General features: G+C 50.3%; 1 protein-coding gene across 1 annotated transcript in view; it reads right to left on the bottom strand.

Moving 5' to 3' along the window:
• SUFU (SUFU negative regulator of hedgehog signaling) overlaps positions 1 to 18,307 on the bottom strand; it is a gene marked incomplete at its 5' end in the record, with an annotated part of 39,820 nt that extends 21,513 nt beyond the window's left edge. The window contains 4 exons of the mRNA XM_028484803.2: positions 12,157 to 12,268; positions 14,301 to 14,454; positions 17,719 to 17,791; positions 18,065 to 18,307. Of these exons, the coding sequence (XP_028340604.1) occupies positions 12,157 to 12,268; positions 14,301 to 14,454; positions 17,719 to 17,791; positions 18,065 to 18,307 (582 nt within the window). The remainder of the gene's footprint in view (positions 1 to 12,156; positions 12,269 to 14,300; positions 14,455 to 17,718; positions 17,792 to 18,064) is intronic.
• Between the last annotated feature and the right edge of the window lie 316 nt (positions 18,308 to 18,623).

The following is an 18,623-nucleotide window of genomic DNA, read 5'->3' on the forward strand; positions in this document are numbered from 1 at the left end:
TACAACACACTCACCCAGAACGAGGACATCAAACCCAAGTGCAAACAGCTTTAAAGAAATGGAAAAGAACTTAATCATCTGAAGAATTAATGTGACAAGTGCCCACATTTACACCTCCCACCAACCTTCAATCATTTGAAAACGTACTTTAATCTTTTAAGAGAAAAAAAAAATTGCAAAACGCTAGATCTGCAGTCCTGGAGCTTGGGTATTTCCGGCATGCTGCTTCAATGGAAACGCGGCTGCTCCACATACACACACGCAGGAGCCCAGCTTTTTGCTGATTTGTTTTTTCTGGACATCGATGCAGAAGCATGAATTATTTGTGTGGGCTGGGTGAGGTATTAAATCTGCAGCCGACACAGGTTTGCAATGTTTTGCATGGTTGTCAGCTTAATCTTAGTCATAAAAAAATAAGTAGTGTGCTCGCCAGCGTGGCCTAATTTTTCAGCTGGGCTGTTTTCTCCCTGAGTTCCTAGCAGAGGGGAAGGCAGAGCTTGAGGGCTGGAAGGGAGAATGGCTCCTAGGGAGGCATGGAGGCCCATAACTGCTGGGGGCTGCTAGGAAGATGGGGCCAGGGGATGAAGGATGCTCTGGGAGGCAGAATGGCTAACAACATAGGTTTGGGGTTTGAGTCCCATATGACCTTGGGCAGATAACTTAGCCTCTCTCTAAGCTTCACTGTCCTCTCGACGGGAAGAATAACAATACCCTTTCCTTATAAGGATTAAATGAGATGACCCAGGTGGAGCATCAAACAGTGCCTGGGATATAATAGGTGCTCAAAATGTTAGCTGGCTGCCTCTAGAACTCTATCTGCTGCTCGCGCAGGAATGCTGATAGCTTAATAGAGACTTATTTGCCTTTACCCTGGGCCCAGAATCCAACTGCCTCTGGCCAAGTCAGTCCCCCATTCTGAGCAAAGGTTCTTGCCCTGGGCTTGGAAGAGGGGACTTCTGAGATGGGGCAGCAGCCACTGTGGGCCCTGGGCAACCGCTGGTGTTCTGGGAAGGCCCAACTACAGGCCAGCAAAACCCCTTGAGGCCTTTGTTCTGCTGAGAGACATGCTGGCAGGACCGCCTTCCTACACAATGAGCACAATCAGCCTTCCTGCAATTCTCATCTACTGGTCCTCAAGTCGCCGAGAATTAGTTTAATCCATCCTCCATGACAGCCTTGTAAATCCCCGAGGCTGCTCACAGACCAAGAGGAGTTTCTCTTTTCCAGTATTTGTAGCCCCAACTTTCAACTATATTCTTAAGATAAGGTCCTGAAATCTTCCATTCATCCAAGTCACTCTCCCTTGGATTCACTCTAGCTTGTCAAAGCCCGAGTGTCATGTCCAGAAGTGAAGTGTCATGTGTGGAAATAAATACAGTATGTGGTTTAACCAGCAGATCACAGAAGGACTGTGAGCTTTCTTGTTTGGGATACTTTATTTCTATTAAAACTGTCATCAAATTGTCTATTCTTTGTAACCTCAGCATACTACCAACTTATACCACACTCCCTCTGTCAACAACATCTCCCTCAGGCTTTCTCCCATGGACTGAGCTTAGACCTCTTCCCCCCTAGCTTGTATGTACTCTAGATGATTTGGAGCTTAGAACAGAAATCTGCATTATCTGGCTAGGGTGTCAAGCAGTCTGGATATTTCTGAAACCTGACTCTGGCACCCATCATATTGGCACTCCCCCCTGACTTCACATCACTGACAAAACTGATAAACTTGCCATCGATGTTCTCATCCCAGGCTTTGATTAAATAGTGAATAGGACAGGGCCAGGCAGACAAGCTGACAGACTGACATCATCACTCTTTGGGTATGCTCATCCAACTGATTATAATCAACCCAACCATTCCATCACTAAGCCCCTCACCCTCCTGGATGCTCTGTATAGACATTTCTCTGTCTTGCCAGCAGTGATGTCAGAAGACACTCTCAAAACATCTTGCTAACCCCCACCTATACAAGGTCTACAGCACTTCCTTTATCTACCAAATAGAAATAGGTTAAAAGGCAGTGAGGATGGTCTGACAGGTCTGACTCTTTGTGAATGCATGCTGTCTCTCAGGCCTCACTGATTTTCCTTAGAGAGTGTTCACAGCCTACTCGCTGAATAATCTAGCCCAGAGTTTTCCCTGTGAGTTGACACCAAGCTCACTAGTCTAGAGAGTGCAAGATGCTTTTTGCATCTTGAAATTTTTGAGTGCTTTCAGTCTGTCAACACCTCTCTCCCATTCCCTCAGAGATTACTGACAACAGCTTCCTGAATCTCATCTGCCAATTTGACTGGTATTCTGGGGTGCAATACATGTGGACCAGGAGATCTGAAATCATGGCTTCAATCCTCTTATCGATGCCCGTATGACTCTTCCTAGTCTAATAACCATTCTTTTTGAGATGGAAGCACAATAGAAGTAGAGGAAATTTTTGCTGCCTCTCTGCCTCTGATTAACATTACTCTGTCCAAACAATGGGGCCTAGGTTTTCTTCTTCTTGTTCCAAACAGAACTATGAAAAACAAAGTCCTTTTTGCTAATCATAGCCCTTTTTTGCAAGACTTAATTTTTCTTGAGTTTCAGCTTTTCTTGATCCTGTTCCTTAAAGTGTCTGTTGGTATAACATACTTCTCTCTCCAGCTTTTGTTCAAATTCTTCAAAAATATTCTGAGTTATGTAAAGAATTCTCTACATATCTCTACTCGTCCCCGGAGGTATTACACCTCTTTTTAGTTTTCAGGGGACTTTCTGCAATAATAGTATTAAGGGGTACCTTTAACTGAGTGCACACTATGATGCCAGGTCCTATGCTAAACCCTTTATATACTTTATTCCTTTCATTTCTATAACAACCCTATAAATAGGTATTATTTTTCCCATTTTACAGATGAAGAAACTGAAACTCAGATACTTAAATAACTAGTCCAAGATCACACAATGGGCAAATAAAGGGCTGAGACAAAATCCCCAGGTCTTCCTGACGCCAGCTAAAGTGTAACCACAATATTTTTCCTTAAGAGCCTCCCATCCCTCTGAGTGGTCTTTCCTTCTGGGGTTTCAAAGGCCATGAAGACACATCTATTTTTTTTTTTCCCCTGAACTCTTAAAAGAATTACTTCCTAGAAGCCACGGCAGGGCTCCCCAAAGGATATTTGATGGAATTTTAATTTAAGAGAAGCTTCTAGAAGAGCAGATGTGGCAAAGGCTGGATGCAATACACTGCATCTCAGATTAAAGATTCATAAAATGTTGGCATTTCGAAGACTGAGGAGGACTACAGAGGGCAAAGGAACCGGTTTCATTTTGTGTAAGCCAGTCTCTTCCAACCTTAGCCACAGGAACCCCTTTTCACTTAATCCCCAACCGACCCCCCTAAAAGGCTGTGGGGACCCTCCCTCTGGGGACCACTGGTCAGGCAGTGCTCTGACAAGGCCCAGGGTTTTCACTCCTGAACCCTGCTCTGCCCAAGCGCTTTTTCCCAAGGCCCTGTCACTCCCACTGCATCAGCTTCCTTGCCAGTCAGAGTCCGGTGCACAGCCAAGGCGCCTCGTCATTTCCTTCACCCAAAGACAGATGCTCTCAGGAGGCCTGTCAGACACTTATACGATGCTCACCTTCAGCTCTCAGCCCGATGCTGGGAAGCTGAAGTTCTTCTGAGTGACCAGGGCTTACCTTGGGGCCAATTTTGTGATTTTTACCTGGAATTTTGTGTCATTCTTTCTTTTCACTGTGCAGGGCAAGCTGTAACAGCTCCTACAATATCACTTCTTTGACTTTTTTTACTATTCTTTTTTTTAAGTTGAAAGAGCCAAATAGTTCTATAAGGTTCATTACAATAGTCAGCAGTCTTCCCACTCCCCACTCCTCGGAGACAACCACCGTCATCTCTGTTAGCTGATTCTTTTGGTATTTTCCTCAATACCTCTAATATACTTTCTTTCTACTTCCTGGTATTCCCTTTTCAGGCTTTATCTATTGACTTGCTGCTACAGAAGACGAGCTTTTAGCTCCCTTCCATCCCACCCTCCCACCTTCCCAAGATAACTATATTGTAAGTTTGCTTAGCTCAGTATTAAGTGTTTACGTTATTATACTAATGCTATTTACAACTGAGTCATGTAGTATAATATGATTACTTTTCCTTTCTAGTGTGATTTTTAAAATTTATTTATTTATTTTGTTTTTGGCTGCATCGGGTCTTAGTTGCAGCACGCGGGATCTTTCATTGTGGCATGCAGGTTTCTCTCTAGTTGTGGTGCGTGGGCTCCAGAGCACGCGGGCTCAGTAGTTGCGGTGTGTGGGCTTAGTTCCCCTGTGGCATGTGGGATCCTAGTTCCCCAACCAGGGATCAAACCTGCATCCCCTGCATTGGAAGGCGGATTCTTAACCACTGGACCACCAGGGAAATCCCTAGTGTGATTTTCTATTTTCCTTGTATTTAATAACCGTATTGGTTTTCTAGGTGTTTATTGCTAATTCAATCCTAAACTAACGACCAATGGCCTACAGATTCTCCCAAGACTTTCAAATAGAGCAAATATTTATCAATTTTATCTTCTTTTTAAAAAATTAATTAATTAATTTGTTTATTTTTGTCTGCGTTGGGTCTCCGTTGTTGCGCGCGGGCTTTGTCTAGTTGCGGCGAGCAGGGTCTACTCTTTGTTGGGGTGCGTGGGCTTCTCATTGCGGTGGCTTCTCTTGTTGCAGAGCAAAGGATCTAGGCATGTGGGCTTCAGTAGTGGCAGCACACGGGCTCAGGAGTAGTGGCTCGCGGGCTCTAGAGTGCAGGCTCAGTACTTGTGGCGCACGGGCTTAGTTGCTCCACAGCATGTGAGATCTTCCCGGACCAGGGCTCGAACCCGTGTCCCCTGCATTGGCAGGCGGATTCTCAACCACTGTGCCACCAGGGAAGTCCCTCAATTTTATCTTTTTACAGACACTTCTCCAAGGGCTTCCTTGGTGGTGCAGTGGTTAAGAATCTGCCTGCCAATGCAGAGGAGATGGGTTTGAGCCCTGGTCCGGGAAGGTCCCACAGGCCGCAGAGCAACTAAGCCCGTGCGCCTCAACTACTGAGCCTGCGCTCTAGAGCCCACGAGTCACAACTACTGAGCCCACGTGCCACAACTACTGAAGCCCGCGCGTCTAGAGCCGATGCTCCACAAGAGAAGCCACCACAACAAGAAGCCTGAGCAGCGCAACAAAGAGTAGTCCCCACTCGCCGCAACTAGAGAAAGCCTGCACGCAGCAACGAAGACCCAACACAGCCATAAGTAAGTAAATAAATAAATAAATAAATAAATTTATTTATTTATTAAAAAAAAGAGTAGCCTCCGCTCGCCGCAACTAGAGAAAGCACGTTCGCAGCAATGAAGACCCAACACAGCCCAAAATAAATAATAAATTAAATATCATTTAAAAAAAAAAAAGACATTTCTCCAGAGGATCCTTCCAAACGACTCTAGTCTGAACTGTCTGCCTTCCGTTCTTGAGGCACAACTGTCGTCATGGGATCACCCCTTACCTTCACACTGGTGATTCCTCTCGCCTCTTTCTCATGTTGGATCCTATTTCCTGCTCCCCGTATGTCTTCCTCACTCATTTCGATGGAGCATATCCTCTAGCAGATTTCACTTTTTTAGTATGCTTCTCTCTGACCTGCCACCCTCAGGGGTTTTCAGGCAAATTAAAACACCAGCTTTACTCTGTGCACTGGTATAGAGACTTCCAAGGCCTTCTTTCCAGTTACTTTTTCCTGTGAATTGGCAGGCAACTCCTCCACTTTTATCTTCTTTTACAGGCAGTACCCAGTGGTGAAGAGGTCTGGATCTGGATTCAAACAACCCAAGGTTCAAATTTTGGCTCTGAACTTTATTAATCTTGGCTCATTGACCCAAAATAAGTTATACAATCTACCTAAGCCTCCGTGTTCTTGTTTGTAAAATGGGGACAAAAATAGCCCAAAACACAGGGCCTGGCACATGGCGATACTTAATAAAAACTGCTTGCTTGGGACTTCCCTGGTGGTCCAGTGATTAAGACTCCGCGCTTCTACTGCAGGGGACACAGGTTCGATCCCTGGTTGGGCAGCTAAGATCCTGCATGCCGCGCGGCCAAAAAAATAAAAACAAACAAACAAACAAACCTGCCTGCTTGGTCACAGAAGCTGTCCAGCCCAGGATTCTTCCTGTATTGGGAGCACTGAGGAGTGGTTTGTGGATGGCTCAGAGGCACGCCTCAGTAATTCAGCAATTGATCTAAATCTTTCTATGTCTTTCTTTTTTACTACCTGTCTATGTAACACATCCTATATTTACACTTCCCACTGTTTAAGGGGACTTTTTACATATCCTAAGACGCCTTCTCTTTCCAGTGTCAGGACAGACTCCTGATTTCTAGTGCTGCACAGTTTATAGTACAGGCCCCTGTTCACCCTACCCACGCTTCACAGATTGACAGAACCGCATCCATGTTTCCTCTCCACCCTGGTCTCTACAGACTGAAGAGTCTTAATTTTTCCGTTTTAGCCTCAGGGTATTGGTCACATTCTATCAATGGCAGCAGGTGTGGAGAGGAGAGGAGCCCAACCACCGAGACTCCTTTTAGCCACAATCCCGGTCCTGTGACAGTGATGACGTCTGCACTGGCCACACGACTTGGGGCCTTTTCCTTGGGGACGCCCGGGAGCAGGAACCAGGGCACCCGGGTTGGCAACTATTCAGAAGTGAAGTGGGTTTGGCCTGCTGAGCCCAGCTCAACCTCTGGCTTCTGCCGCTAGCCTGGGAGGTTATTCCTTTTGCTTTCAGGTTGCTGACGAAAGCTCTGAACTTTCCAGAGAAAGAACCACTTGCAGGTTTCCCTTCAGGGCAGGACTGGGACAGGGTGTGGGTGTGGGTAAGGGCACCAGCTCACCTCCACAGTTACTGCTACCATCTGAACTTGGAAAAATTCTCTGATGAGGATGACACACGGAGTAAAAGGCCTTAAAAGGTTATTGGTAAACACCAACAACCAAATGATGAAACTCAGTGTTTTCACTGTGAATATTCCAAGGATGGAACGTGATGATAGAACAGTGGGACGGAGTGTGGTTGAAGAAGACAGAGTGAGGAAAACTTGTGTTAAGGTTGGTGGATTCCTTCATCAACTATTAACTCCTTTGGGCACCAGGGACCGCCCCCCGCAGGCTTGTGGTCTGACTCAGGTGGGAGACTAGGACCCCTGCTCTCCTGAATGAGCCTGCTCTAGCCAGAGCCCTTGGCTTTCTGGTTTCTGAGACACTGAGTCATTTCCTCTCTCCAGCTCTCACCTTTGAGCCTTCCTTTTCCCTTCCCTGGAAAAGTGACTCACTACTGAAGTGTTGGGTGACACTGAGGATCAAGGATGGGTGATAAAAATACTCCTGATTGTGCAACTTGAGGAAGAGAGATGCAGTTTGGATTGAGAATTCAATGTGCCAGCCATGAACTCTGAGGCTGGGGTGTTAACGATGGCCACTGCTTCACCTCTTTGGGGAAGTAGAGCAGAGAATGGAGTTCAAACAGAAATTCACCCAGGCAGGACTGCTGTGGAGCCCTTGTTCTGCCCTTTCAGATGTGTATTTCTGAGAAAGGCACATAAAGGCAGGCACTTAGCAAGACAAATGTGGATCACAGAGGCCTGGGCCCTTCCTCCCATCAGCCTGTGGGGCCTGGCTGGGGCCCTGAGAGCAGGGCTGTTTCTTCCTGGGTTTTCTCTCCAGTGAAAACAACCGTACTTCCCCAGCGTGGGAGTGGTGAGGGGCGCCAACATGACACACTCGGGCTCCAGGCAGGCCACTGCACTGACATGATAGAGCCCTCTGAGCAGGGTTACCCAAGACTGCCCTGCATGCAGGAAGTGATGGCAATAGCCCAGCTGTTTTCCCAGATGGAAACTCACCTTCCTTCACCCAATTCACTGGATGCAAACGAGATATTTTCTTCTTCTAATTAATCTTCATGGGTCTCATAGGCTGAGCAAAACAAAACACAATTTTCTCTAAAGGATGACTCTTTGGCCAGGTCACAAGCTATTCAAGATGGGAACAGAGGCAGCATGGCTACCCATCCAAAAGGCTAAACAGATTGGAGCAGAGACACTCATAAAAGTGGAGAGAAATATACGTGTGTTTTGTGTGCATGTTGGGGGAAGGGTGCAGCTGAAAATGTCACAACAGGAGAAATCATGCTACAAAACCTTAATTTTCCAGAAAATTAAGGCAACAAGCAAAAAAAAAAAAAAAAAAGCCTTAAAAGCTGCTGGTGCAATTCCAGAAGACTGAGAAACTTAGCTCAGCGATGACGGTTAGTTTGCTTTTTAAAGGTGCCTCAACTACAAAGTGTCTCTCCCACAGCCAGGAACCTTCCCCCCCAACACATGTGCACACACATGCATGGGCCCTGCCCCTCTCTGGGGGGTTATGTGACCCACAGAGCTCCCTAAAGGTCCCCCAACCTCTATCAGTGACACACTGGCAGGAGGAGGAGGTCCTGGTACACTGATGCAGGTTCCCAGCATCAGAGCAAGTTTACAGAAATGCAAACCTCCCCACACAATGCACCTGACCATGCACATCCGCAGGGTCACTGTGGGGAGGCTGGGAAGCAAAGGCCAGACTCCACAGAACAGTCCATGTCTAACCAGGTAACCTCAGACAGAGGATGCCAGTGACTTTTTCTCCCTCGACCCAGGTCCTTATAAATGTTGGCAGGCACAGTCCTTAAGCCGGGCTCCCCTCAGTGGCACAAAGGAGTTGCTTCCCAAACTCACGTGGGCAGGCCGTGGGAAGGGAGGCGCCAGCAAGCCGAAGGAGGCTTTTCTCAACTGATCATCTTGGGAAAAACCAGATACAAATTTCACGGCTGGAATGCAGGGGTTGTGAAACGCTGGAAGAAGCCCCAAAGAGGGCCAAGGACTCCCCTTCCGGGAAGGCGGTGGGAGGAGGGTTGGCGGGGGAGTGGGAGAGGAGCAGTTACCCAGAGGGCCCTGCCTTTCTGGGAAGCAGGAAGTGAGGCCTCAAGAAAAAAAGAAAGAAATCCCCTAGCCCTGAAGTGGTGCAGGGGCCAGAGATATACGGTTGATTTTGTTTCTGAACATGAAGAAAACAAGGCTTTGTGTTAAAAAGTAATCTGGTATAAATGAGACAATTATGACACATCTTGTTATCTCTGGGATTTGGAAGCACTGAGCCTGGCGGCATGTCTTCCCTAGAGTTAAATACAAACAGTAAGCTTCTAACATGGGGCTTTAGCCTTGTCCTCGGTGCCAACGGAGCAGTCTCTACTCATGCTCTGACTAGTTAGAGGAGGTCCACCTATGAGGGTGAGAGACGCAGTCTGGGGTGTCCCTCACGCGGTCCCTGAGAATGGAGTAAGGAGGACCACACCATGTTAATGGCTGAGGGACTGGCCTACGTGCCACCCTTTTCTCACCTTGGCCAAGTTACTTATTAGCCTCTCTGTACCTCACTCAGTTTCCTCATCTATAAAAGGGGGATAATAAGATTATCTACTTCACAGAGGGACTATGAGGATGGTATAAAGCACTTGGAACATTACCTGGCACTTGCACCTGATCAGTGTTAGTCGCCATTAAGGTGGGAAAAGATCAAGTGCCTGATTCCCTCAGGTAGGCCAGAGCCCAGCTGCTAATACCCAGGCTCCATCGGCTCTCCTGAACCTCTGCTCTATCTCCACAGCCTTCTCAAACCACGCTCAGGCCCATAAGACTATGCATCAGAGCCCCAGCCCAGAAAGCCTGACTAAAGGAAATCGGACACGAAGACACAATAGGGCCCATGCCGGTCACTCCCCCACAGGGAGAGGAGCAAACACTAGTGCCAGCACATTTTGGGTCGGCTTTCTCAGTCACAATCCATGTGGTTTATCTGAAACCGGGTCAGGTCCCAGGGTGGGCAGCACAGATATTACAGTTGTGCATGCTAATCTGAACTGAGGCCGCCGTCATCGATCCTGAGGTGACAGGGAGCTGGAGACTTGAGGGAGGGTTGGAAAATGTTCTTGGCAAAGGAGGAACCATTTCTCAACCAACTGCTAACAAACTGGTAACCAGCACTGACAACCTTAGAGGAGACATTCCGATTCCCTTCAGACTGCAGATTCCAGCACCTTGGAGACACGACTGGTCCTTGAGCTGCAGGGAAGGGAGGTGACCCCAGATGGCTGCACCTCTGATCTATTCCCATCCATCTCTCTGTAGCTCAGCCAACTCAGGTCAAAGAGTGGAGGCTGTAGCCTCTGCCCTGTGCCTACAGATAGCCCTTGGACCAGATCCGATGCCCCACTGCCCAGTAGGCTGAGTCTGGGCTGGATGTCTGCATCCAGGAACTCTGTGCACCTTACAATGTCTGGGGGTGCAGCAGCTGGAAGTACGCCCTCGACTGGGAGTGAGATCTCAGACTTGTCCCAGATGTACAGTAGGGGCAAGTGGGCTGCCTCCACAGGAGCCCCTGCCCTTCTGCCCAGAAACCCAGACCTTTGGAGGTGGAAGGGCCACCTGGACTGAGACTGTCACAAGTTATGGGGCAATCTGCTTGAGCCTTTAAGCCTTCAGTTACCTCCCGACCTCCCATCAGTGCCAACGGGGCCCAGAGGAAGAGGCCAAGCTCAGGGCATGCGAAGGAGTATGGCCCTGGGACAGGGTCCAGACTCACAGGTGGAGAGTTTCCAGATGCCCCACGACTCAGCCTGGCCATCTGCTCCTGCCAGGGGAAGATGGTGCCTTAAGCCAGCTCCTTCAAGGCGGCTGGCTGTAGAAATCCACTGGCTGGAGTTGAAAGCTGCTTGGAGGTGGCAGTGGAGGCTTCTCCAGGCTCTTGCAAAAGAGCTCTACTCTCATGGCTTCTGGATGGCAGATTCTTCAGGTGGGCCACCTTGGGCAGCCAGAGTAACTCTCCCTACTCCACAATCTGCTCCCAGGTTACAGCTTCGACTTTAACCAGCCAGGCCTCCCCTGTTCCATCCCTGTCAGCTTCTTCACCTGCTTGTTAAAATTCCAGGGCTCCTTCAAGGCCCATCTCACGTCCTTCCTCCTCCAAGAAGCCCTCCCTAACTACTCCAGATCACGCTGACTTGACCCTCTGTGTAGCACATTAGATCATTACCATTTCTGGGGATCGTGGATGAGCAACTGGAGCTAGAATTCAAAGGAACTATTGCCAACAAATTACATCCACAGCCAGAATCATGCCAATTAATTAACTGTTTCAGTTCATGTGCCCCCAAAAGAGCCTACACCCCAGATGGCCCTCTGGGTCCTGAGCCTGCCACACAGCAAGTGTGTAATAAAGACTTCTTAGAAGAAGGATGGATCACCCTGGTCTTGCAGGAGTGGTCCGCCTCCTCCCTGTTAGCCTAGGGCACAGCAACTTCCTCTCTGGCAGGCAGGGTTCCTGCTCTGGGCTGCCAGCTCCCAGGCATCCCCTGCCAGAAGCTATTCCCTAGAGTTGCCCTGGGACTAAGGGCAGAGGGGGGTGCCCAGCTCCAGCTCTGCCCACCATTCGCCCCCATCAGAGGAAGAGAGGTCAGCAGGAAGTGGATCTGACCTCTGGGGTGGTCACAGTCTCTCCTAAGAGCTATAGGGGCTCTTGGACAGACAGCAGAGGCCTGCAGAGGACTTCCCTTCCCTGGGCCCCATGGAAGGGAGGCAGGAAGAAGGGCCTCAGCAGCAGGCGTCCAGTCCGGGGCTGGCCAGACAGGGAGGCCCCTGGGGTTGCAGCTATCAGCCGGAGACCAGGCTCCAGGAAGGAAGGAAGGGCAACTCTGGCCGAGGCTGAGATAAGGAGGGGAATCGTGCTCAGCACAATGGGCTCCCACAAGGCTGGGAGGCCCCAAGTCAGATTTTGCCCCAACTTGGCCTCCCATCTGCTCACACAGCCTATGTAAATATTTACTGTTGTTTATATTTCTGGTCCGCTGCGTCCCCTCTGAGGCCCTTACAACCCACAGATCTGTGTGCCCAGAGACCCTGAGTCCATCCAGCAAGGCCTCTGGGCATTGTTCTCTCTCATGCAAGCCACAGGGACAGGCCCTGAAGGACAAAACTGCCCCCTTGTCCCAGTCCCAGTACACTGCTGTCAGGAAGCTAGACTAACCCCTCTGTGGGCAGGGCACTTACGGGGCCCGGTCGTGGGTGAGGCCGTTCTGCCGCTGGGGGTTGATTGGCGGAAGGACGGGTTTGCTGTTGATCTCAAGTCCTCTCCTCAAGGTCTCCCGGATCTGCTCCGTGTCTGCAATGACACCATTAAGTTACCTGATGGTCCTCTGGGCCCCCGGCATCCCCATCCCTGTCCTTGGACCCCGGCTCTGCTGATGTGCTGGGGAAAGGCCCACAAGAAGGCTGGTCTTGAGGCCACTCTAGGCATCAGCTGTACGATCTGAGTGCAGCATGAGGACACAGGGCAGACGAGGCATCGTGTGCTCTGGAAACTTCTGGTCTGAAGAGCACCATTCTTGTAGAAGACAAGGAATGGCCTCTGGACTGCAGAAGGGCACTCTCCAAGGCAGGGCTCTCCTCCACTGTCCTTTCCCATCCTGTGTCACAGGCCCTAGGCTTACCCCTAACATGGCTCGACAGTGACTCACAAGACAGCCACTGCCCAAGACCACCCAGGGATTCTACCCACTTAATGGATGCCAGTAAGGGCTGCGAGTGCTCTGCCATGAATGAGCAGGCGTCCCTTACACAAGTTCCTGGGTTCTGGGTGGTTAGCTGGTATCTGGCCCTGCCACCCCTTCCCCTCGGGCCGGGTCAGTGGGACACTGAGTCATCTCCCCACCTTGGTACTATCCCAGGGAACCCTGCCTCTTCACGGGTCTGCCAAGGGCCAGGAGGTGACAAAGGAGTCCCCTGGTTGAATTATTTCTTTGCAAGGTGCTTTTCTGGTCTTTGGGGTGAAGCTTACTAGTCTGGTCCCCTATATTGAGATTTTCGTCTAAGATTTACTTCTGCAAACTGCAAACACACACAAAAAAGCAAATTAACGTTTGTTGGTTAAAGGGTGGGGTTAGAGGATGGAGGTGATTATTAACTTTTCTAGTGTTTGACTTGTTATAGTGGCATGGATCTTACTTTTACAATTTTTAAAAAAATAGCCAATGATGGTTGAAATTTTGGACAAAACTGTGAATCCCTCCTTAAATTAGCTCTTTTGTCAAAAGCAACTGAATGATTCTAATAACTGTACACTCTCTCAGAATCTCCCCAGGGCTTGGCATATCATTAGAATAAGCAGGAAGGAAAGAAAGGGGTCAGATATTTGCACTAGGGGTTTAAGTTGTTTTTTATGGAAAGAAAACCTTTTATAAGTGCGGTCACATGCGCTGGTATTTTATTCAGGATTCTAGGTATCTTACTCTTCGAAAGGTAAGAAAAGGTGGAAGAATTGAAAAAGGAAGTAGAAAAAGCAGCTGTAATCACGTCTGTGTAAATGGCTGCTTTTCTTTTGGAGTTAGTTAGGGATGCCCTTTCTTAAAAACCACAACTGTGGGCTTCCCTGGTGGCGCAGTGGTTGAGAGTCCACCTGCCGATGCAGGGGACACGGGTTCGTGCCCCGGTCCGGGAGGATCCTACATGCCGCGGAGCGGCTGGGCCCGTGAGCCATGGCTGCTGGGCCTGCGTGTCCGGAGCCTGTGCTCCGCAGCAGGAGAGGCCACAACAGTGAGAGGCCCGCGTAACGCAAACAAAACAAACAAACAAACAAAACCCACAACTGTTTCACTAACCAAGACCAGCATGGTGAGCTTCCAACAGGGGAGCCATATCCTCCTTCCCCAAGGCCCCCCGACAAAATGCAGCAGGTAAGGGTGCCCTGCCTATGCCCCTTCCATTATATCTGCAAGAGAGTGGGGTGGGGAAGTGCGCAAACTGGCCTCACACTCAGGCTTCTCTTGTTTGAGGCCTGGAAGGGCCCAAGGCCAGAGTGATCCTCAGGTCTGGCATGGCTTTCAGGCTAGAGCTGGGCCCTGTGTCAATTCTGTGGGTGGCCGATGCTTGTTCTCTTGCACTTGGGTGGACTATGGCTGTTTCCTGTAACTGTTCTAGGGCTTCCACTCACCTCCCTGACCTCAGATAGCAAGGGGCAAATCTAAAACACAATGGTCACTGCTGGAAGTGCAATCTGAAATACACACCGGAAACACAGGAGAAACGGGTCAGGAAAGCTCCCTTCATTCCACCCTGCTGAAGACCTCACTTGCTGTTTAAATCCTGCCAGGAAATACCGAAACCGGCCTGGGGAAAGGGAAGGCGACGGCTCCCACCTTTGCCAGAGAGCCGCCGGGGCTGAGTGCCGATGCAAATGCTCCGGCTGTCCTCGTCGTCCTCGGGGGGCCGGCTCAGGTCATCCCAGGCACACTTGGCGCTGACACCACTCAGGTTGGACCCGTCCGTCTCAATGCCTTTGTCAACTCTCTCCTGCTTGGAAAGAGCCAAAGAGCCGGAGTTCCTTCAGCGAACCGGTGGCCCAAGGTCACCACCACCTTTCCCATGTTTACTGAGCCCTGGTAAGAGCTGAGCACAGGACAGGTGCCAGAAGAGCAGGGTCTCTGACCTTATTCTGCCCTGGTTACTAACGCGTGGCGGTCTCTGCCAGCCATGGGTCTCCTCCAGGGGAACCAGGAATTAGGGGAGCCGGGAAGAATGAAAATCCCAAGGGAAGCGTCTCCTCTCCCATCAGCCTTCCAGTAAAGTGACTGTCATTACCCGCTTCAGAGCTCTGACTCTGCCCACCCTGTGCTGGCCCGTGGAGCTGATGTGGCAGAGCCAGGAACCACCCTCCTGAGGAAAGACACAGTCCTTCCTCTCCTCACTGATCACCTGGTCGCTGCTCCAGAGGCCAGAGTGGAAGCCGGCCACAGGCGGGAGAGGCGGGGACTCAGCCCAATTTCTCCGACTCCATACCTGCAGTTTTCTCTTCCAACAGCAGAGGGTGTGGTCACACAGGGAAGAGTCCCCAGAGAGCAGAAGGGCCGGACTTCCCCTTGCTGCATTGCTGACTTGTTTGGCCAAGAATTCTGGATGGAGATTCTTTTCCATTTCTTAGACTGAAACGGGGGCCTGGAGGGCGGTGACCATCTTTAGACCCCACCAGAGGCCCTGCCTTCGCACAGGCCTTGACACTTCTGAGTCCAAATGGCCTCAAGGAAGAGCTAAACACAAACACCTGGGATTTCTGGTAAAACAAGTTGTGATGTTGGGCTTTGGATGAAAGGTCATCTGGGAGGCTCCCGCAACCTTGTTCATAAACAGTCATGTAGGCCAAATAGAGCTCCTGAGTTAGTACTCCAGTAAGTCTGTTCCTCCCTGTCTGGGGGACCTTCTCCCCATGGCTCCACAGGCTCCAAACAGGCCTGCTGCTCGGCCAGGGAGCCCAACCAGGGAAGCACAAGGTAAGCTTACAGAGGGTCCTTATTTTTTTAGACCAGTCAGCAGGTGGCCCTGGCCCGATGCCTCCTTCCCATCAATCCCATTCTCCTCCTCTCCAGTGCTACCAGCAGCCTAGGCAAAGCTGGGGATTCTGAGCAGAGGCGTGAGAGGCTGATGACAGGGAGTGGCTCTCTGTGCTCTAACCAGGGGTGCGTGAGCCCTAGTTTGCTTGGGGTGGAGTCTATGCTTTTCCCTCTCCACTGGCCACCCTGAGGCGCCTCACCTAAGCAAGGAGCTCAGGACACCTCTTGGCTCAGCAAGCTCAGCCCACTTAATTTATGAGTAAACAAGAAAGGGTGAAGACGCAGAGGAGTTCAGAGACTTGTCCACGCACATAGCTGGCTAGTGGTAGAGCTTGGAGCAAAGGACCAGGAGCAGCTCTGAAACAAACGGCCTGCAAGCAGGACCCAGAGACACAAGCGAGCACATAGGAGCTCCCACTGGGTGCACAGAGCCCCAGGAAAGGAAGCTGGACTTTCTCACCAAGGTGCCCCTGCTTGCTTCTTTTTAAAAAATATAATCCTTCTCTTTATAAATTTATTTATTTATTTATTTTTGGCTGTGTTGGGTCATCGTTGGTGCGTGCAGGCTTTCTCTAGTTGCGGCGAGCGGGGGCTACTCTTCATTGCGGTGTACAGGCTTCTCATTGCGGTGGCTTCTCTTGTTGCGGAGCACGGGCTCTAGGCGCGTGGCCTTCAGTAGTTGCAGCACACGGGCTCAGCAGTTGTTGCTCATGGGCTCCAGAGCGCAGGCTCAGTAGTTGTGGCGCACGGGCTTAGCTGCTCCGCGGCATGTGGGATCTTTCCGGACCAGGGCTCGAACCTGTGTCCCTGCATTGGCAGGTGGATTCTTAACCACTGAGCCACCAGGGAAGCCCCCCCTGCTTGCTTTTAAAGAACACTAGGCGATCTGGGTCCTGCTGGCTGGCCTCAGGGGCGCCTGAAGACTAGGGAGAACTGTTCTCAGCATGCAGAGAAAGGATGGGCAGCTTACCCTAGTAGCTTAAAGGATCAGGTGCTTTCTTAGCACTTGGCACCTAGGACAGGGGCCAAACAACAGCCCATGGTGCCCCGTGCTGGATCCCAGTGTGGCTGCAGAACAAGGGCTTAGGGAAACATAGCCTTCGTGGTTCCTGGTTCTTGCATAAGCAGAAGCTACAAAGAAACCAAGTTTAAAGTAGAGATAACAGAGGATATCCTGGCAGCAACTGGAAAGCTGCAGTGTTCAAGGCACTAGGAAAACAGAGGAGCATCATCTGTGCATGAGTAGGCCTTCTGCCCAAGAACTCCCAGGTCTGCAGTAAACAGCCCAGGGACTGCTGGCTACATGTCCGCCTGCTACCTCTCCCGGCCACCTCCCACCCTTCCTAAAGGACATGTAACTCCTGGCAGCAGCCTGTGGCCTACCAGATTTTTACAGAGGCATAAAATGTTCAGAGATGGCAATGACCCACAATGGGCAGGGGCAAAGGAGAAGGAGGCAGGCACATGCCAGGCACATTATTAGCTGTCTGCGGTTCCTGCTTCAGGAGCTGCCAATAAGAAAGGAAGTTATGCTCTACGTGGCTTTCAAAATTCACCTTCATACAAACAGAGTGCTACTTCTAAAAAACCCAAAGACAACACTGACACTCTGTACAGGTGGGCCACGGTGAGTGAGAACTGCAGGCCTGTGTGTACAGAGACTTCCTTTTATATATGAAGGGATGCCAACCTAGCCAGGGGAGGAGCTCGGTGTCCGACTACCCAAGATGAAAAATGTATCTAAAAGGGGGATGGAATCATTAGACCAATCAGCGCTCCCCGCTGCAGCTGGGCTGTGGGGTCACTATCACCTGTTCTACTGTTACAGGGTGGCGGTGGCAGTGGGGTGGCTTCTTGAAAGAAACTCTGTGTTCTTCTAAGAAGGGGAACATGGCAGGATGAGTACTGGGCAAGAAATATCCACTATACTGATTTTCTTTCCTTGCTAGTGATCCGATTTTTTGGTCAGGTTTATTGATGTATAATTTGCATTCAATAAAATCAATCCTTTTAAAATGCAAAAAAACATATGTCTAAGACAAGTTTTCCTGGCCTGAAATCTCTGCTCCCTTATGTGCTCTGCAGAATTCAGAGGACAAATTCCAAATCATGCCATATTTCTACTCACTCACAAATAAAGCTCCTCCGTTTTCCCAGGATGAAAGCCAGTGTTATTTGGAAGAAGCCTAGGCACAGTGTGCTAGAAAGGTTTTCCTCACTCAAGACATACTTGCAGGTGTGGATCGATCTCAAATATGGTCTCTCCCCTCCTCATGTCAGTTATCAGCCAGGGGCCGCCAGCGCTGTGGACAAGGAAAGGGGACAGGATGGTAACTGAGGGTCTGGGGCTGATGGGCTAGGTCTACAGCCTGCCCTGTTTGCTGCCCCCGGCCCAGAACACAGGGGATTGGTTAGTGGCCAGAGACAGTCAGGGAGAGTGATCAGGAAGCCCCAGTCTGAAAACCCAGAGGCTGAGCAGCAATGTAAGGGGGCGCACACATGTGGAGAGAAGGAGGAGTTCCCAAGCCCAGGCCCGGGGACCCCGCCCCCATCTCATAGTGCAGGGATGTACTCACATGGGTACCGTCCGCAGCAGCTCGAGGATGCCCTGCCCATTCCACTGCTGGGCTGCGTGGAGCTCCTCGGTGCAGACGCCAACAATCTGAGACCCCAGGACAAAGATGCCATTGTGCGTTAATGGCCATTCCTCCAACCCACCCGGAAGGTTAGCTAGCCAGGCTCTCTTAGTATCACCCAAGTTGGGGGACCACAGGCAGGATCTGTGCTCAGGGGCTGATGTGTCCAAAGTGGGATGGTTCCTTTAGGAGGGAACAGTGGCCTGGCTAGCAGATGGATGGGTCCACACACAGGGCACTGAGGTCTGACCCTTGCCCTGCTGTGATGGCTCAGGGGTCTGGGCGACACAAAGCCTAGCCCTAGACTGCAGAAGAGAAAATCAGGGCCCTGCCAACTCAGGATGGGTCCCCAGCCCATGTCTCTGGAAGCAGAGGAGGTCCAGGGAGATGATCCTGCCCAGTCTAGGATCATGGGGATTGTAAACAGAGGAGATTTTGAGACCCTTCAAGCTTAGAACGATGACCAAAGGGCACCAGCAGCTCACAGAGAAGCTCCCTT

The sequence above is a fragment of the Physeter macrocephalus genome, unplaced genomic scaffold, assembly GCF_002837175.3.
Source record: "Physeter macrocephalus isolate SW-GA unplaced genomic scaffold, ASM283717v5 random_239, whole genome shotgun sequence".
Lineage (NCBI taxonomy): Eukaryota > Metazoa > Chordata > Mammalia > Artiodactyla > Physeteridae > Physeter > Physeter macrocephalus.